Raw genomic sequence first — 20,471 nt, 5'->3', positions numbered from 1 at the left:
TAGGGCCGTGGACGTAAAGCCAGCCCACATTTTAGTAATGTCGTCATGACAGTAGCAAATCTGGATCAGCTATAAGCCGCGTTCACACCAAGTACTTTGCCGTACTCAGTGCCGGCACTCAGTGCCCCGGCACTTAGTACCCCAGGGCACTTAGTACAGATCGCGTTCACACCGGAATAAATTCCCTCAGGGAAGATTACGCAAATGAGCCGCTGACGTCACTTCGTCTTCTTCTGCTTTGGGTTTACTGGCAGGCCGCAAACAACTTCACGGCGTATACTGCCACCCGGAGTCCCCGGCCGGAAGTCCCCGGAGTTGGGGACTGGCTTCAGTAGAAGCTGCTGGGACTCCCAGCAGCTTCTACTGAAGCCTTCCGAGTAAATCGCCAGAACGCCGACACCTCCTCATCTCCACCGCTCCCATGTTTTATTTTGTGTTGCCATAAGTTAGTCTCTCTGCGTTTGTGCGCTGGGCGAATGCTAATGCTAATAATGCTAATGCGAGGATAATAAAATGGCGGCTCTACAAAACATTTCAGAGTTTTACGGGGCGTGGTTTGCAATTCGCCCAGCCAATCAGAACTGGGGCACTTTTTTCCCCCAGGAAAGTACCATCTCTCAGCAGGCACTAAAAATGGGGGTAAAAGTTCCCGGGATTAAGTGCTCTTTTTGGTGTGAATGCGACATAAGGGGCACTAACGGAACTAAACGCGAAAAGTACGGTGAAAAGTACTCCGGTGTGAACGCGGCTAATGATCCACACTGTTAATATGAGAGGAAAATAAATGTTTTAGGAAATGAAAAAAATGAAGTTAACAAATAAAACACAGCTCAGGGAAATCATGGACGGTAGGTTTTCCTACAAAGTTAACTCAGCCTCCATTGATTTTCATATCAAATTAGCGTGTTAATAAAATAAGCTATCATGGCTTATACTTGCATATCTAAACAGAATCATGAAAGCCTGTTGGTAGAGTCAGACAGGCACACGAGTCCGTTTGAGTGTGTGCGCCGGTGTCTGAACGCTCACTCACTCACTGCTCGCTTTGTAGCTAACTGTCCCTGCTATTAGGCTACTAGCTTGCATTGTTATGGATCTAAAGTTAGCAAAAGCTAACTTTCATAACACAGCTTTTCTTTACTTCTCACTTAACTAACACAATAAAGAAACAGACCGTATAGTACAGCACCAACAACACAAATGATCAATACTTACATTACATATATTTTCACTTGTAGTATTATAATAATTGAAATGCTGGTTCTTCTGGGGGTCTTCTGTCCACGCTCAGCTACCGCACCGCAGCTCCCTGCACTGTACAATCGCTGGAGGACTGGGCTGTAACTCAAAAACTGAGTAGCCAATGGGGCACCCCTGAAAGTCCTGCCCACCTGGGAGGTTTGTGTCAGAATCTCAAACAAAAGTGAAGGAGCGAGAGCAAAAGTCTGATCATTGAGAAAAAAGAAACAAGAACTGCAAACAAAAACCTATGTTAAAACAAAAAAAATACTTATAGTTTACATGATTACACAAATGATTTGTTTGCAACTTATAGTTTTATTTTTTAAATGTATTTGATTTTGCTTGACTCAGTTTTTTTTCTCTTTTAAACTCATAGTTTTGCTTTATTCTGAGAAAGTGTTGCTTTATCTTTATGATACAAAACTAATCCCATAAAAGAATAACATGTGTTTGTCAGTCCATCATTATATGGAACAATGATACAGTTTTCAGAACGTAATCAATCCATATGTTTATAATTTTGGTAATATCTCAGTCTTATTTTATTTTACTTTGTATATATAGTATATACCCCTAATGAAGACAGTTTTGTGTACATAAAAACGTCATTAATAAACAACTGTACCACACAGTACCGCTAGAGGCCGCTACACCGTGAGGTCTGGAGAAGAAGAAGAAGAAGAAGAAGAATAAGCCCCGCCCACTGTGCTGTGCTGGTACTCCCCACGTCCCGTAAACCGGATGTAGTATTCCACGTGTTTTGGGGATTTACAGATAACAGGTAAGAGTTTAATTTGAAGTAAAATATATATATGTATGTATACATACATATATTTACTTTTATAACACCAGCACAGTCGGTCGATATTAAGAAGCTAACTATTGCTTCTTAATATCGACACACTGCTGGTGTCTGTATGTTTGGAACGCTGCTTTTTTCAGAAGTGAGAAATTAGCAAGTTAGCTCAACATGCTAACATGTGTTTAATCGAAACATAAGAGATAATGAGTTTTATAATAGCCTGAATATAAAATAAAGTAGGTGTGCCTGTAGAGAAGTGTCTGTCTGCAGTCCTCACACTGGATTACTGTCTGAAATACCAGTTAAAGGGATCATTGCCGGATATGAAATCCATATAATGCTCAACTCTCTGCACTTTAACACATGTAAAACTATGCAACATACAACACTGTAGTTTTACATTTGTAATATAATCACTGTAGTTTACAATATATTGTCCTAAATTCACTGTCCTAATGGTTTAGTGTTAGCTTCTGTTGTATATTTAAATCTTTTTAATGCTAAATAGTTTCTTAAAAATACTTTTTATTATCTTTGATTGTCTATTACAACTTATTTTCTTATGTTGTTCATGTCTGCACCACTGTGTGTAAACCTGACAATAACCCTGATTCAAACCAAACCTCATTACAATCAAAATAACTTATTTAACTAACTATTTATTTATACTTTAAAATAAAACAGGTCCAGTTTTGAGAGTCTGGAAACAACACTTTGCATTAAAATGATTAAAATGACTATAATAATATGAACCCATTATAAAAACATTAATTTAGTAGGGTTTTAAACACATTTTTGTGTCATAAACGAGGCTCACACACATTTTAGTATATCAAAATACATAATAGCTTAATAAAGTTACAATAAACCTGCTATTAGTACATACAGTATTTTGTAATATGCATTTTATTTTTACATGTTTACATTAAAAAGTACTTGGATAATTAAAATAAATAGACATATTTTCATTGCAGCTCTGAAACAGTGATTCATTGCTGAATCAGAATTCCTTTATTACAGTTTTACAGCATGTATGGTGTTGTTAGTGATAGTTGCACCGTGCAGTTGCAGAAGAAAGTGTGTGTTTTGCAGGTTTATTCCAGATGTATGGAAACTCAATCTCAATGAGAGTGTGTTAATGTCTCTGCAGATAAACTATGACGTCGTTGGCACAGCAGCTGAAGCGTCTGGCCGTGACTCAGGCGCCTAAGGAGGTCGTCTCGCTTCTTTTCGACCCAAAAGATGCCGCCTCCATGGACCGCAGCACCTTTTACGCCCTGGGTGAGTCCCAACACCGGCACAAAATAACCCCCTCCCTCAGACACCTGCAGGATATTAACTAGGGGTGGGAATCACCAGGCTCCCCACGATACGATAGAATTGCGATTCTACGATATGCCAAGTATTGCGATACAATATATTGGTTGATATCTGTTGGAGCTATGTATTGCTTTTATATTATTTAATAGTTAAACATTTAATTTCTTGCTATTATTGTTTATAGTAAATGTATTCTTAGTTATTGTTATTATCGAAGTGAGTTTAAGAGTTTATGCTTTTATTTTGAAGGCATGTTTGGGCACTTGCTGATTAGAGCACCTGGTGTAATTGTATATATTGGAGACAGGTGGTGGTGGGAGTAAAGCACTCGTAGGCACATGGTTTTTTACCAGGGTGTTTCAAGCTACACATAGGAAAGGCTAAAGGAAAATAAATATAGGAAACCTGTTCATTATAATTTGTTATTGGAATAAAATGCACAAACGGAGATTCTTGTCCGGACTCAAATCATTGCCCTGCGTAAGATTCACTAACTGCTGCCTCAGTGTTATTTTAAGTTAAATATCTGTTTTATTTCTATGTGATTTAGGCCGCTACAAAGTAAAAAAAACATGTGCCTACTAGTGCTCTACTCCCACCACCTCCAATATATACACTTACACAAGGTGCTCTAATCACCCAGTGCCTCCAAATAAAAGCATATAAATGACTAACTCACTTCAATAACTAAGAATACATTTACTATGAACAATAACAGCAATAAATAAATGTTTAACTATTAAATAATATAAAGTGATATATAGCTCCAACATTCCGGCCCCTTGGCTCCCTGTCGGGGAATCGAACCAGTCTTCTGCGTGACAAGCAGAGATACTGTCCACTATTTTGGCCGCTACAATATCTTTGATTTAAACGTGACCGGCGCATTTCTGATTTATTTCTCCACTGACTCCATCTTTGTTTTGACTAACTTCCTGCCAATCCCACTGACTTTACCCATGGCCATGCCCGCACAAGAAAAAGCTTGGCACCATCTAGTGCAGGCATGGGCAAATCCCACTAGATGGCGCGCTCTAGACACAATTGACCTTTGCTGGAGTCTGGTCTATTCAGCTGGCCCCACTCGGCAACCTGGCAAGATCTAAGAACCAAATACGTCACGCTTACATTGGAGGGGGTCGAGATTAACCTGAGCAATAACAGTTCATGGCGAGTGCAGCGGATACAAGTTGTAACAAGCAGTAGCGCTGAGCAAAGTGACTAAAACGCGACCACACACTTATAAAAACACTTATATAAAGTCAGGCAACGCTAACCAGGCTTAGTATGATTCTGTTTATTTTACCTTACTTTAATGACCATCCGTTGTCAACTGTTATTGACTATATTGAAGAGGCAGATGTTTACCTGTTGTTTTGTCCTATTGCAGCTATCGGATGGAATCAATACATGGGCTACATTTGGCCATCACAAGTAAAATCATGACGAAAACTACGCCGGTAAAATAAGCGTTTAGAAAACGGCTTATGCCACAATATGATAGCAACAAGTAGTCAAGATAGTCTGATTAGCTTCGGTTGCTATGCTAACATCACCTGTAGAATGCCAGAGAAACTTTCATAACAGTGTTTTGATGCCAAACAGCGTCAATTCAGACTGAAACACATTCACTGATGGAGATGGGGGATATTTATCAGCTGCTTGTGTGACAGTCAGACAGTGAAGACTTTCCAGTGGCCGCTGCCATGAGTTAACGGTAGACTAAACTCCAGTGGAAGAGCAGCGCTGCAGCAGGCGGTAATGCCGCTGAACCACATTAATAAACAATGCACCACGGCACTCTGGAGAAAGGTATAAGGTTGGAGAAGTAGTTATTTAATTTAATCTGGCTTTGTATGATTAAAAACTACCCGACGCAGTCCTCTATTGATGTTGTTGTGAGCTGTGTTACGGAGAAACTCAGCGACGTAAAACGCTGTGTGGGTTATAAGAAGGCACGTAAACGGTTATGTCATGACGCAAACAATGACGCAATAATTCACCTTTGAACCTGCATCTGTAACAATGAGTGGAGAAAAGAAAAGTCGACAATGAGTGCCGAGTGTTTAATGAGGAGTGGACAGCTAAATATTTTTTCTCCGAAGTGCGATATAAGGCTGTATGTCTTATTTGCCAAGAAACCGTTGCGGTTTTCAAAGAATACAATATCAGCCGCCCCTTTTTCATCGATCTACTACTGCCCCGGCCCAGGCAAATTTGGATTTGCAATACGAATAGTTTATATAATAAAATAAAACAATATCGCGACGCAAAGTATCGCGATACTATGCTGTATCGATTATTCAATTAAAAGGTTTTAATGTCATATGCATATAAGCTACAGTGTAGAAATGGCAATGAAATTCTTCTGACCTGAGCTCTTCCAACAACACAACATACTGTGTGTATATATATATATATATATATATATATATATATATATATATATATATATATATATATATATATATTAGGGCTGTCAGTCGATTAAAATATTTAATCGCGATTAATCGCATGATTGTCCATAGTTAATCGCGATTAATCGCAAATTAATCGCACATTTTTTATCTGTTCTAAATGTACCTTAGAGGGATATCTTTCAAGTTTTTAATACTCATATCAACATATGAGTGGACAACTCGTGTGTGTGTGTGTGTGTGTGTGTGTGTGTGTGTGTGTGTGTGTGTGTGTGTGTGTGTGTGTGTGTGTGTGTGTGTGTGTGTGTGTGTGTGTGTGTGTGTGTGTGTGTGTGTGTGTGTGTGTGTGTGGTGTGTGTGTGTGTGTGTGTGTGTGTGTGTGTGTGTGTGTGTGTGTGTGTGTGTGTGTGTGTGGAGACACTGTGATGAATCGTTGGAGCTATGTGCAGCTCAAGGCATATATGCTCGAATGGGAGCTGCCTGGACGCTGCAATCATGTTGGGCGTACGATCCGTGCTGAGTGTGCTGACTTTTCGTACAATGTCCCACTGTCTGGCTACCTGCATAAAGTCAAGTGCTCGGCGCAGTTGTCGGCGAAATGTCATTGAAACAGCTCCTTAAATCCGTTAGCGCAGCTAGCTAGCACCAGATGCTAACAACAACACGTAAGGTGTGCCTCGCTCGCGCGAGTCGCGCCACACACACACACACACACACACACACACACACACACATACATATACACACACCCTCCCGGTCCTCCCGATGGCCAGTCCGGGCCTGCCGGTGAGCGTGGAAGTGTGGTCTGCCACAAGCGGGCGGCAGGAGCTGGGCTGTCAGCATCAGCTTGTAGATGGTATTTTACACTCGATGCGCTCTGAAACTACGGCGGCCGAGGACAAAAAATACACATGCGTTAATCGCGTTAAAATAATTAGTGGCGTTAATTTTTTTTTGCGTTAAGGCGTTATTAACGCGTTAACTTGACAGCCCTAATATATATATATATATATATATATATATATATAATAAAATACAAATAAAAAGTGCAAGAAGTCTATATGCATGTAAATGGAATATGATATGTACAAGAACAGAATGTGAAATTAAATAATGTACATTAAGACTAAATTAAATGCGGTTCATTTCCCCCACCCCTAATATTAACCCCGTTCGCCATCGTTCCCAGGCTGCACGGGACTGGAGGTGCTGCAGGGAATGGAACCGGCCTTCAAGGAGTTCAAGAACAGTCTGTTCAGCCGTGCCTCGCTGACGCTTGAGCGCAGCGTCCAGAGCAAAGAGGTCAACGAGAAGCTGGACGCCGCCATCGCCCTGTTCCTCGCCCGGCTCTGCCCCTACTTCCTGCTGAAGCCGGCGCACAAGTGCATCGAGTGGCTCGTCCACCGGTAGATAAAAACTATTATTCATATTTATCTTCCATAACATCAGCGTCCACAGTAAGGAGACGTAAGGAATTTCACTAGCTGTGTCTCACTGTGTCTTCTCCTATTAGCATTAGCACTTTTTCCTGTAAATATGTCTACTTCCTGACATTATAAAGACTTTACTTGTTGTTTTTTTTCAACCTTTTTAACACAGTTTTACACATGTTTTCCTCCCAAATACTCTGCTATAACTATTACTTTTTTCCTCAAAATTGTATAATTGAATCAGCTTTTTTTATTGACACAATTGAGCCTTTTCTGTCTCAATATTATAACTTTTTTTCCAGATTATTATGACTTTTTCTCTTAAAACGTTCCACTTTGCTCAGATTTCTCCTCCTCTCTCAGCAGTAATATCCACTCTCATTCCCCTCTGTGATCTGAAGCTCTTAACACCCCTCACACACTCATTTATACACACTTTATCACATGCAGAAAATTGACTTTTTATGGCTTCTGAAAGTGTCTGCTGGCTCTTGTTTAACTTCTTGTGTCGAGATATTTGTGTGAGATGCTTTATCAGTGTTAGAATAATATCACTTGTCACCGGCTTGAGTTTCAATATCAGGATACATGTATTTATTATCCTTGCCAGATTGGAAGTAGTCATCACATACAGAGCATCAACTAGTTCCTGAACAGTGTCCTTCACATGCTGATATCCAAGAGAGGGAGTTACACAGTCACAAGATGGAGGAATAGAAAGCAGTATTCAATGTTTACTTCAGATTAGCTCCACGTCAGAAATGAGCATGCTTGTCATATGTCTATCTCCATAGAGGCTGAATCATCATGTTAATCACATAGCTATCATATGCCTCAAACAGTCCTGATGCTCTTCTAGGTAATCATACATCCTGTCATGTACACAGCTACAGTTGGGATACCTTTGTTATCATGTGTACTCTGATATTGGAAGAGGACATTCAGTATTTTCCCAACAATCGGTCTACAGTATTCACTGTTACATGTCCAATATGTATGTAATGTAAAGCGCTTTGAGCGCTCTAATAAAAAATGTAAAGAATTATTCAATATTATTATTTAACGATGTTTTAATAATCCCCCAGGTTCCACATCCAGCGCTATAACGCTGACAGTCTGCTGGGCTGTGCTCTGCCGTATCACGACACCAAGGTGTTCGTCAGAGTGCTGCAGCTGCTCCACTTGCGGGAGAAAACAAACTGGAGCTGGCTGCACCCCGTACAGGTAAACACACACCACCTCCAGAGCGTGGTGCAGTCAAAGAGTCAAGATGTATTGAAGACAGGGTTTTGGGGTCCTAGGGGACACATAATGATGTCACTGTTGCGGAAGTAAACAAAGGAGTAGCCCTGATGTGGTGTGTATATGTACATATATATATTAATGTGTATATATATTTATTTATTTGTTTGTTGTCCCTGTGTGGACAGAAAGCCGGCGTCCCTCTCTCCAGAGAAGCTCTGGTCTCTCACTGCTGCTCCGACCTCAGCTTCATGGACTTCATCTGCAGCCTCGTCACCAAATCCATACAAGTAAACAAATCCATAAATAACAACAACAATAAAGTAGAAGGCTTCAGGCGCTCTGCTTCAGGGTAAAAGTACATAATACAGTATCAAAGTAGAAGTACTTAAGACTCTTCGTCACTTCATTTTATATACCGTGAAGAACTTTTGTTTGTATAATTGAGATGTCGGTGATATTTTGAGAAAATATTCGGAATCTCTGATTTAAAGTAGTTCATTTCTCAAAATGAGAGTTAACCAGTAGCACGTTTAAATCCTCACTTAAATCTTGAAGAATACTAAATAAACATATTTTATGAATGCTAAATCTTATTCTCCACTTCTTCTTCCTCCCCCTCTTCTTCCGCTTCCTCTTCCTCCTTCTCCCCTTCTTTCTCCTCAGGCGTACTCCGGTTCAACAGAAAGTAGTTCCAAACTCCGGGTGGTGTTCACGTTCTACGCCTCCGTCATCGTTTCCTCTCTAGATTCTGCAAAGAGGATCTCTGATGCCAACATCTCCAAGCTGCTGCCCTTCATCCACCAGGTGAGAGGGGGAGGAGTTGCCTACCTGTCTTCAGGGGACACACTCACCTTTTTCCCATAATTGTACTTTTTTTCAAAATGTTTGACTTTGTTCTCATATTTCTGAGAATTTGACGTTTCTTTCATAATTTTACTTTTTCTCAATATTTGACTCTTTTCTCAGATGTTGACTTTTTTCTGATTTGAATTTTTTTTCTCAGATTTAGATCTTTTTTCTCACAATCATTTTTTTCTCTCAGAATTTGACTATTTTTTTTATATCTGTATATTTGTATCCTCAGGGTCTGTCCTCCCCCCTCCCTGATTTCACGGCGGCCTCCTACATGTTGGTGTGTCAGCTGGCGGTAAAGCAGGTCCTGAAGCAGCGCCTGGTCGAGGCTCTGTCCTTGTCCGTCTGCAGGTCTCTGATCCAGGATCAGCGGCTCCTGAAGGAGGGGCTGGGCTGCCTCACTGTGCTGATGCAGAGCCAGGGGGAGGGCCCTGGCAACAAGTAGGTCTTAAGATACCCTGAGACACCTGTTCAGGTACCCTGTGTGTCTGTGTTTGTGTGTCCTTACAGTTGTGTGTTTGTGTTCAGAGCGCTGGGGGTCCTGGTCTCGGTGCCGTTGCTGGTCTCCTCTCTGCAGGAGATGTCTGTCTCTCACGACGTCAGCCCCCTGCTGAAACACCTGCTGCCTCACCTGCTGCACCAGCTGCTCACCTGTAAACCAGGTCAGACGTGTGTGTGTGTGTGTGTGTGTGTGTGTGTGTGTGTGTGTGTGTGTGTGTGTGTGTGTGTGTGTGTGTGTGTGTGTGTGTGTGTGTGTGTGTGTGTGTGTGTGTGTGTGTGTGTGTGTGTGTGTGTGTGTGTGTGTGTGTGTGTGTGTGTGTGTGTGTGTGTGTGTGTGTGTGTGTGTGTGTGTGTGTGTGTGTGTGTGTGTGTGTGTGTGTGTGTGTGTGTGTGTGTGTGTGTGTGTGTGTGTGTGTGTGTGTGTGTGTGTGTGTGTGTGTGTGTGTGTGGACAGGAGGCACTCTGTCTGATGCACAGAACTGTGTTCATGACAACTTATATATTTACTTTTACTTCATTGACAGTGCGGTATAATGAGACAATAACAGGATGCGGACATACACACACACATATATTTATATACAATTTCAGAATCAGACAAGTATAGGGATGGGTATCGTCTGAAATCTATCGATTCTGCTTATCGATTCCCCGTTTCGATTCCAAAATTGTAAAAGAAAGAGGTCAAATGTTTAGATAAAAACAATATCTTTATTCTTTTAAGCTTTAACTGACATTTTTACAAATAAAAAAAATACATGCAATACAAATGTATTATACAATAGCTGTGCTTTATTTTAACTGAGGTAGCAGCAGGAAACCTACTGATTAAAAGTAAGCATAGAACACCAAACCAACTGAGACCCGTCTGTCCGCCGCATCTACACACACACACACACACACTGTACCACACGCACCTACACACTGTACTACACACTGTACCACACGCACATACACACTGTACTACACACTGTACAACACGCACCTACACACTGTACTACACACTGTACCACACGCACATACACACTGTACTACATGCACCTACACACTGTAGCCTACCACACACACGCCTACAGCTCCTAAACTTTGCATATAATATACATCAGGACACAGCCGTTGTGTATTTTATTATGTGAAGCACTAAATGGTTTTAGAAAAATATCGACTCTTTGTTTGTAGATATATCTACTAAACTACAGCATACAAATACAGAGAGTAATGTAGGCCTGTTATACTGAGTGATATATATTATACACACGCTCTGCTTTCTGCACGGACCTCACAGCTGTTCTCACTGTAAACATCGCGTCGCTATTCAAGCAGTTACTACATATCCAGCAGTTTGCAGAGCTGTAATTGGCTGAGATCAGTCCGGCCGTGCGTCACGACTCTTTTAAACATCACTGTTGCCGGAAATACATCCGCGGAGGAGCCATCAGTTTATCCTCGGTTATAGCTCCTCCAGAGAGCCTCCTTGGTCCTCGATGTGCATTTAGAGAAATGAGATGTCCTTCAACATGGCGCGCTGAAATCCATTTCCGGGTCACTACGGGAGGACCGAGGAGTCAAGGAGGGGAAATTAGAGAAATGAGAAACCTTCCTTGTGTGTGTGTGTGTCTCAGTGTGTTAACCTGTCGGGCTGAGTATGCTAAACTAGTGACGGCAAGGGGGCTACAACAAAATGAACATATTTGACCGTGATTTAATTGTAATACACGTTTCAAAATGATGCCGAAGTAACAACATACTGATACCGGTTAGTAAAAACCATGAATTAATGCTTTGTCAAGTCTGCAGACAGACGGCAGGCGAAAAACCTTTTAAAATGCTTGTTTTCTAAATGGAGATTGGCTAAGCTAACGCAGTATATGCTCCGACCGTCCACACTCACAACAACGGCCTATACAGACATAAATAAAGCAGCGACTGTATTCGCCATGACACAGGCAGTCTGTGGTTTGTACTTGTTTAACTTTTGTCGAGTTTCTGAACAGATATGAGGAGCTGTGAGCTCTGAGTGCTAACAGCTAACGGCTGTGTTGTTTTTCTGGGGTTCTCTGAAGATCACGTCACGGCTCCGCCTACACTGCGTTACTATAGATACTACCCCAGTTCCTAAACTGTAATGGAAATGCGCCATAAAGTGAGCCAGTCCTAACAAGGCCTAACGAGGCCTAGCCATACCGAGCGAGGCCGTGTAGTGGAAATGCGCCATAAGTGTGTTTACCTGTGTCTCTAAGTGTGTTTACCTGTGTGTTTACCTGTGTCTCTAAGTGTGTTTACCTGTGTGTTTACCTGTGTCTCTAAGTGTGTTTACCTGTGTGTTTACCTGTGTCTCTAAGTGTGTTTACCTGTGTGTTTACCTGTGTCTCTAAGTGTGTTTACCTGTGTGTTTACCTGTGTCTCTCAGGTGAGTCTCAGACGGAGCTCTCTGTGTTGGAGAATATTCTACAGAACCTCCCTCTGATCAACGGCCTGGACCAAACCGTGGCTCGGTAAACTCCATATAAAACCACCTGAATAAACTGAGATAAACCACACACATCACATCCCAGTAACACCAGTACTAACACAAGTGATGTGTTTCTGTCTCCTGCAGGCTGCTGCTGGAAGAGTACCTGAGTCAGAGAGACGTCTCTGCAGAGACTCTGTCCTCCATGGACTTGACGCTGCAGCCTCTGATCCGCCTGTTAGAGTCCCGGTCAGTCTGCACCTTTATTATTTTACTGGTGGAGCTTTGAACAGGTAGAAGGTTTGTTCAGTGTTTCCCCGTCAGTGGAGGCACAAACAGAAGTCGTCCTGCTGTGGATTTACCTAATTAGTGCGAATGCTAACAATAGTGAATAGCATTCACTATTGTTCTTCAAATCTTTATTCTTCAGTTCTTACGTACGTTTTTTGGCGTCCAATAACTTCCGCATACTTTCAGCTACAGAAACCATTCAAATATCAAAATATTCAGCCTTTTCAGCACATGATGGGACACTTGAAATTATTTGTATACTTTTTTAACAACAAACATGTAACTCAATGGGAGGAACCTTAAAATCCTTGTTTAGCTTCACCGTGTTTAAAATGCTACTCCACATACTTTCAGCTAGAGACTTCATTCCAACTTTAAAACGGTCACAAGACGTTCAGCTATTAAACTTGTATTCAGATTTTTGATATATTTTACAGTTTCTGACTTATCACAGTTTAAAGGGGACCTATCATGCAAAATTCACTTTTGTACGTCTTTTATACATGAATATGTGTCCACGGTGTGTCAGGGAACTCACCAAGTGTCAGAAAACACAACCCTCTCTCTTTTCCTCCATACCCAAATCTTTAAAAACGGGGCTGCAACGGAGCTGATACAGATTTGAAATTGTTCTGACGTCAGAAACAGGGAGCTCCGCATATATGGGCAACTCTCCACCTATAAGGGGAATGGGGGGTTGGGCCACGGCCATTGCCGCTCGAAAGCGCTGGAGACGCTGTAGTACATATGCCAGGCCTGTAAGTGACGCTGTAGTCTGCCACAAAAGCAGCGAAGAAGACTTCTCACAGAATCAGCCTTTGCAAAAACAGGGCTGGAAAAGAGCAAATGGAGCGAAATGAGGCATGGCTAAAATGCATGATCTGTTTGGTATTTTGAAAAAACAGACATCTTTTATATAGGTATGGCCCTACAATATATTATTCAAATATAGCATGATAGGTCCACTTTAAGTTTTGGTACATTTTTAGGCCGATTTTGTAATGGTTGTCTATGGGAAGGACTCTTCAGGGCTAGAGTGCTTGACGTCATCACTTAGAGCAGGGGCAGCGCATGCACGATAGTCCAGGGTGTCCGCGGGGTCTTAAAAAGTATTAAAAGTTGGGGTAGGTAAGTTTGAGAAACCGGCTCGAGATACACTTTTTGTTATATTCCATGGAATGTTCTTAACATCCCGATAGCAATGAATATCTGAAGTGCTTTGACAAAAAATCCATAAAAAAATGTCATCTGTGGAAGCTGTAGTACTGTAAAAAGCACGGCTAAAATAACTGGATGGCCTACCTGCCTGTCAGCCTTCCATCTGTGCACAAACTTATCTCGTGCCCTCATTGGTCATGTGCGTGTTCGTGTGTGTTGGAGGAGGGGCTCTGTAAGGAAGTGGCAGATTTTTTCCGGCTTAATCATTGCGTAGGTGTGTAGTGTGATTCTGTGTAGTATATTTATGGCATCCTGTTGGATTTGACGTCATCTGAACAGGACATCGCACGCTCACTGCTTGATAGCGCGCGAAGGTCCGTTTACGCCGGTTGTTAAACAACATCGTTATGGGGAAATGCAAGTTTGCGTCCAAATGGTTGGAAGATAAGGAGGAAGGACAATCAATACTGTATATAGCAGCGACGTGCAGTCAGGGGAGGCAGAGCCTCACCTGTCATACTCCAATGTAAGGGAAAAACAACTAACGAAATAGTAATAATAATAATAATAATAAAATGTCTCCACTGATCTGTGTTGTAAGTGTGATTTATGTATGATTTCAATCGCTTTCTATAGTCAAAATCAGCAAATTTGCCGAGCTCCGCTACGGGAGTGATGAGAAGTGAGGCAGGGACGTGCTCTGCCTCTCGTAAACCCACAGTAACTTGCTGGAGCGCGGGCACTAATTTAGCGCGGGCACTTATTTTGTGAGCGCGCTCAAGCCAGTTACTGTGGGGTAAAGTGAGACACAGATGAGCTCTGCCTCACCTCAGAATGCGTCACCCCACAGAAACTGGCTGGAAAGCGGGCCCTAAGCGCAATGTAATGTTTGTAGATCCCTTTATTACATTTATCCTCGCCATCCATAGTCTCTAAATAACTTATTTCACGTATATATGATATTTAGGCTCGCTGGTCTCATCATATCAACGGCACTGAAAAAAGCACCAGGGGAGGCAGCCATAACCTCTGCCGCACTGAAGGGGGCGCACGTGAGCCCACAGGTTCTTGTTGCTACTGTAATTCTACACAGAGACGGTAGACGTAACAACAAACTAGACTTTTGAAACTACAGGAAGATAAGGAGGACTTTTACAAAAAAGTAATAGAGATTGTTGTCCAGAAGGATAGCATGGACTTCATCTTCAAGTCAAGGTAAGACCACATTTGTAATGAAAATGGGATCTTACTAAGAAAGAACAATCCAATATTTAGATTTTGGGTATCCTTTTGTTGAACGGTCTGTTTAAAATGAATCGAAGCATCAGACTAAAAAGCTTTTGAAAATAACCGAATATTTCGATTAAGGTCAAAATATAATATTTGTAAATCTGACTCAGTGAGTCAGTGCCTCACCAGCCATGAACCTCACCGCACGTCACTGGTATATAGTAAATGTGGGGTAAAGTGTGTCGCCAATGTAACCGGTTAAAACTCGAAGTGGCGATGAGGTCTTAAAATGTATGGAAAGGGTCTTAAAAGGTATTACATTTGACTTCAGGATTCCTGCATATACCCTGTAGTCACATCGCAGGACGTGCGATTTTTTTTTGATGATTTGTACTACTTCTAATACTACTAAAGGCCCTGACACACCAGGCAGTCACCAGAGAAATCGCCGACGCCGACTGTTGCGTCGCCGTGTTCTCCTGCGTCTTGGCCATGTGTCGCACTGGAACACACCGCAAAGACTTCAGCCTTACCAGCAGGTGGCGGTAGTGTGTATTCGTCATTCAAAATAGGCAACAACCGGAAGACAGAGAAGAAGAACAGACCGCGTGATATAAACAAACAACAAATAGCGTGTGCGTTCCATTTTCACTCTCGTCCATCGAAAACATGTTTCGTGCGGTACTGGAGCTATCAGCCATTGGAGTGTTGCTTGTGGAAGACATTCTCAAGAAACAGTCTCTCACGAGGCGGAAGCGAAGAATTAGGAGAAATCGCACTAAATGGGTGAAATCATGGATACTACAGCGAGAAGCTCATGGGGCTTTCCCGAACCTGTGTCGAGAGCTGGAGTTAAATGAAATGCCAGATTTCAGATATTTTCCTCAAGCTTTGGTAAAGTGTATTCTTTGAATGCAGATTTGGGTTCTGCCCGCTCTGTATTAATGTCATGTGGATTTTCCTGTCATGTTGACAGGTTATCATCATGTAGGCGTTGATAAAAGCTCATTCTAATGTGTTATGTGTGTATGAAGGTACGAAATAAAGTTTTGCATTGCCTATCCTGCTATTTGTGTTTATTCTTTTAATCACACAGCGATAAGAAACAATAACTAAATATTTGTCTAACTCGCACCATATCCCCCCCCCCCCTCAGGTTCTGTGTGGCTCTGGACGGCATCCTGGCAGGTCATGTGACCAGCGTCGACAGCAGCGATCAGAAACGTCTCTTCCACCGCTTCCTGTCTCTGTCCATGAGCGGCGGGAAGTACCAGGTAACCCTGAAGTATTAATACTTCACTGTGTAGTATTTAGTGGTTTCACTTAAGATATAATAAATAATATCTAAAGTAGTCCTGCTGAAAGGGGGGGTAATGAACAGTAGTCATTCCTCACTGTGTAGTAGGGGTGGGGTAAATAATCGATACAGCATAGTTTCGCGATACTTTGCGTGGCGATATTGTATCGATACACGGATGCCAAGTATCGATATTTTATTATATAAACTGTAGCATATCCCTCCGAAAGATGGTCGTACACTTGACTGATGATTTCAAATGTATTGAAAACTCGTAAGAGCTACACAAAGAGACAAAACAACAAATACATTTAAGCTACATCCATATGAGCATTACTTTAGAATACCATTAAACAAATGAACTTCAAATAGTTAGCAAAGTTATAATACAGTATATAAACGAATCAAGACACAAACCACATGTTTATATTACAGTTAACACTAATCTTGTGCCTGTTCGGGGGTGCTAACACTTTAATGTAAACTTTATCTTTTGATATCGCTGTATTTAAATGTTGATATCTCCGTTAATATCTGTACTTTATCTCCGTTCTTTTTCTACGTCAAGTTTTGGCTTTGGGGACAGTAACTTCCTGCTAATAGCGCAAAGTCGCCTTCAAAATAAAAGCATGTCTATATAAAACAGGAAGTTACATTAAGACTAGGGATGGGAATTTGAAAGCAAATGTATATTCAAATATTCGACCCCCAAAAAAACGGTTAACCGAAATGTACATATCCTATAAAAAATGTGGGAAAATCTTTTTCAAAAAATAAATAAATACATGTTCAAATAAGTATAGAAACCAAGTCGAATTTGTCAAATGTATTGAACTGGTGATCACAGTTTGAACAGTTGACAGCTATAGGCCTACAGCTTTCATGCTTAAAACATAACTTGGTTTTTAAATTAAAGAGGGATCATACACGAACAACATAACGGGTTAGGGTAACGTAACCCTATTACAACAGAGATCAACAACCTATAACGGGGCCTATGCACAGAATGCAGCTATTAAATACTCATTATTGTTTAAGAATATGAGCATGTCTACATGCTCACCCCTAGATTCCACCGGGTCCGTCTACGCCGCGTTACGGCTGCGCCGTGGTTTTGGTCCGGCCTCCTCCGGCGTCATACCCTACCAGGCGCGTTTCAGAAGCATTTCAGAAGCGGAGCGTCTTGCCTGCCGGCTCGCAGTTTTTGTTGATTTGGGCATATTTCCTGGACAGGCTACTTTGTACAGACAAAGTTAATAATAACTGTAATATTCCAGTTATAAACAACATGAATCAAAGATGTGTTGCTGTATTTTAGTGGTAAAAAAATGCATTCATCATCATAATTATTCTATATATATAATTTACACAGTGCCTGTAAACCGGAGGAGAACGCTGGCATTTCTCCTCCTACTTGAAAGACTACGGAGGGATAGGGTCTGCACAATTAGTTTGTGTGTGATATATATATCTATATATATATATGCTATATATGCTCTGAACGTTCCACTTCCTGCCTGCCTGACTTTACGTTACGGCTGCGCCGCGCCAAAAATAGGATTCGATCCTAATTTGAGGAGCCCTGCGCCGAGCCGCTTCTGGGACGCTTCTGAGCCGTAACGCGCCGCGTGTGGTGGAATAGCACCCATTGACTAGAGTGGCCGCGATCGCCGTGAGCGCCGCGGCGCAGCCGTAACGCGGCCGTAACGCGCCACAGACGGACCCGGTGGAATCTAGCTGTCAGGGGAGAGGCGGGTGCGGAGACGATTCACAATCAGGCCAGCTGTAGAGAAGACCCTCTCAGCTGGAATTTGGGCATACGATGAGGTTTGAGTCTGCGAGTAGGGAGGGGCAGGAGCCATACCATTAGCTAGAACTAGCTAGATCTGATGGATTTGGACATAAACGCGAGTGAAGTATAACCGGACGCGAGAGAGAGAGAGAGATCCGCACCTGCAGCTCTGCCTGCTGTGAGGGACCGGTGAGCGGGGGAAAACACCTTTAGACCTAACACATTTAGCTATGGCACTGTCGCATACATTGAATTATTCCATTTGATAATATGTAATCAACTTAGGCATCCCTCCAAAAAAATATATTCATAACTCTTATTCGAATACCTGAATAATTTCGAATATTCGATTAATCGTTTTCATCCCTAGTTAAGACATGTATACAATTGCAATGAAAGTAACAAAAACAATGCCATCTCCTTTTCAGGTTCAAAGAACACACATTGGGTTATTTACATAAACTATTCAAATTGCAAATCCATTTTTTAACCAGGAAGGGAAGACGGACATGGATATGACCCATGTGATTTGCAATATCGCAATATATCGTATCGCAATACTTAGCATATCGTATCGTGGGGAGCCTGGTGATTCCAACCTCTACTGTAGTAATTATTAATGCCACTTCTCCTATAATAATAATAATAATAAATATCTGAATGATTCCTGCTGATGGTGGATAATAAACAGTATTAGTATTTAATTTATCGTTATTATAATAATAATAATAATAACTAATACCCGATTCCTTTCTGCAGATCTTGGGCGACTCGGACACGTCTCTGCTGCTCAGCCTCAAACACCCTCAGCCGGTGGTCCGAGTCTCCGCTCTGACTCACCTGAAGGACTCTATCACCTACCAGGTAACCATGTTTCACTTCCTGTTAGCACACAGCTCAGACAGTTAGCATCACTGCAGACAACAAAACACAGTCTCTGGATCTATATTTACCTCTGTTTCATTGAAGACATCACATCTTCAGATCGACCAATTTAAATCATTCTTATTTTTAATTTTTTTTTTTCATTAATTCTGACAAAAATATATTCAAAATATTCTAATTCTATCTCAAAGTGATCTGACATGTTTTCCTTAAAATATTTGTATCTTACTTATTACAAGTCTTTGAGATTTTCTGTCTATTTAAATACTTTAAATATTTTTTTAAGGTATAAATATATAATGTGTGTATATATTTAAACTTTTTTCTCGTAATACTTTTGTTTTTTTTGTTTGTAATATATACTTTTTTTTTGCAGATATTTAGCTTTTTCTGTTAAAAAGAATAACCTTTTCTCTCCCGATGTGTTTGTGTTTAGCAGCAGAATCTGAATGCAGCGTTCCTCAGAGACGTTGTGATGGAGAGTCTGCAGGACGACGAGCCAACAGTCGCCGCCGCCGCCATCAAAGTCCTCGAGGTGAGGGGGGTTTATAATACATTTATATATTGATTTAATATATATAGTGCCAGAGATCTGACGTTTTTTCTGTCCAGGTGCTGCTGGATGTGTTGGACCCTGAGGACGTGGTGACCAATTTACTGTCCCTGCTGCTCAGAAGACAACTGTCCCATGCTGAGGCCTGGTCAGTGAACTACACACACACATATTTTTCTCAATTTGACGTTTTTCCAATTTTTTTCTTTTTTCTCATATTTTGAATTTGTTCTCAGACTTTGAATTTTCTCTCAGAATGTATCTATATCTTTAACTCATAGAAAAAATAGTGTTCGAGTTAGGAGACAAGAGTTGAATAAATATTTTCCCTCTGTCCTATGAATGGTGTGTTCGCTGCCCTCTGTAATTCTGAGCTCCTCTGTTGCAGGCTGCTGGTGCTGACGGAGGCGGTGCGTTTGCTGTCCGACCCGCGGCTGGGAAATGGGGATGCTGAGCGGCTGCAGAGGGCGGGCTGGAGGCTCCTCCCCCTCCTCGTGCTCTCCTCCCCCGCTGACCTTCCCCTCTCATCCTGCCTCACCCGCTGCCCCCTCCTCAGGACTCACCCCCTCACCCTCACCTGGGAACAAGGTAACGCTGAGGACATTATATATATTTAATTTGTTCAGTTATCTCATTTCAGGATTATATAACAATAAGAGATCTGTTTTTGTTTCCTGTCAGAGCTGGAGGCGCTGATGAAGACGAGATCTGAACCAGACTTCCTGGTTACTGTTAATGAGCGCCTCGTCTCCACGATGACCAAAAACATCTCCGACATGGAGAAGTTCTGCAGACGAGATGCTGTGAGTTCATAACCTACCAGAAACCTGCAGAAACCCGAAGTCTCAGTGTCTGTTTTAACTTTAAATGTCACATTTTTAGACATTTTTCATTATTTGTATTATTCTACAAACATTTTTAGCAAATATTATTTTTAACAATATATATATTTTTTTAAATAATGTAATGTTACTTTTTACTGCCTTTTTCAATTTCAAATATTT

The 20,471-nt window shown here is 41.5% G+C and overlaps 1 protein-coding gene across 4 annotated transcripts in view; it reads left to right on the top strand.

Annotated features, from left to right (window-relative positions):
- Positions 1-1,945: 1,945 nt before the first annotated feature.
- The window catches only part of heatr1 (HEAT repeat containing 1), a 50,607-nt gene continuing 32,081 nt past the window's right edge, over positions 1,946-20,471 (top strand). For 3 of the 4 annotated variants that reach the window (XM_034113671.1, XM_034113672.1, XM_034113669.1), the window contains exons 1-16: positions 1,946-2,023; positions 3,195-3,325; positions 6,971-7,187; positions 8,297-8,435; positions 8,642-8,743; positions 9,120-9,260; positions 9,541-9,749; positions 9,837-9,970; positions 12,220-12,304; positions 12,409-12,510; positions 16,097-16,214; positions 18,789-18,893; positions 19,351-19,449; positions 19,527-19,615; positions 19,856-20,055; positions 20,149-20,270. In XM_034113671.1, the coding sequence (XP_033969562.1) occupies positions 3,202-3,325; positions 6,971-7,187; positions 8,297-8,435; positions 8,642-8,743; positions 9,120-9,260; positions 9,541-9,749; positions 9,837-9,970; positions 12,220-12,304; positions 12,409-12,510; positions 16,097-16,214; positions 18,789-18,893; positions 19,351-19,449; positions 19,527-19,615; positions 19,856-20,055; positions 20,149-20,270 (1,986 nt within the window). In that variant the 5' untranslated portion in view covers positions 1,946-2,023; positions 3,195-3,201. The remainder of the gene's footprint in view (positions 2,024-3,194; positions 3,326-6,970; positions 7,188-8,296; positions 8,436-8,641; positions 8,744-9,119; positions 9,261-9,540; positions 9,750-9,836; positions 9,971-12,219; positions 12,305-12,408; positions 12,511-16,096; positions 16,215-18,788; positions 18,894-19,350; positions 19,450-19,526; positions 19,616-19,855; positions 20,056-20,148; positions 20,271-20,471) is intronic. The other variant, XM_034113670.1, reaches the window with a different exon arrangement.

The sequence above is a fragment of the Trematomus bernacchii genome, unplaced genomic scaffold (assembly GCF_902827165.1).
Source record: "Trematomus bernacchii unplaced genomic scaffold, fTreBer1.1, whole genome shotgun sequence".
NCBI classification, from domain to species: domain Eukaryota; kingdom Metazoa; phylum Chordata; class Actinopteri; order Perciformes; family Nototheniidae; genus Trematomus; species Trematomus bernacchii.
Note: the sequence above shows the minus strand (reverse complement) of the source record. Positions and strands in the feature narration are given on the sequence as shown.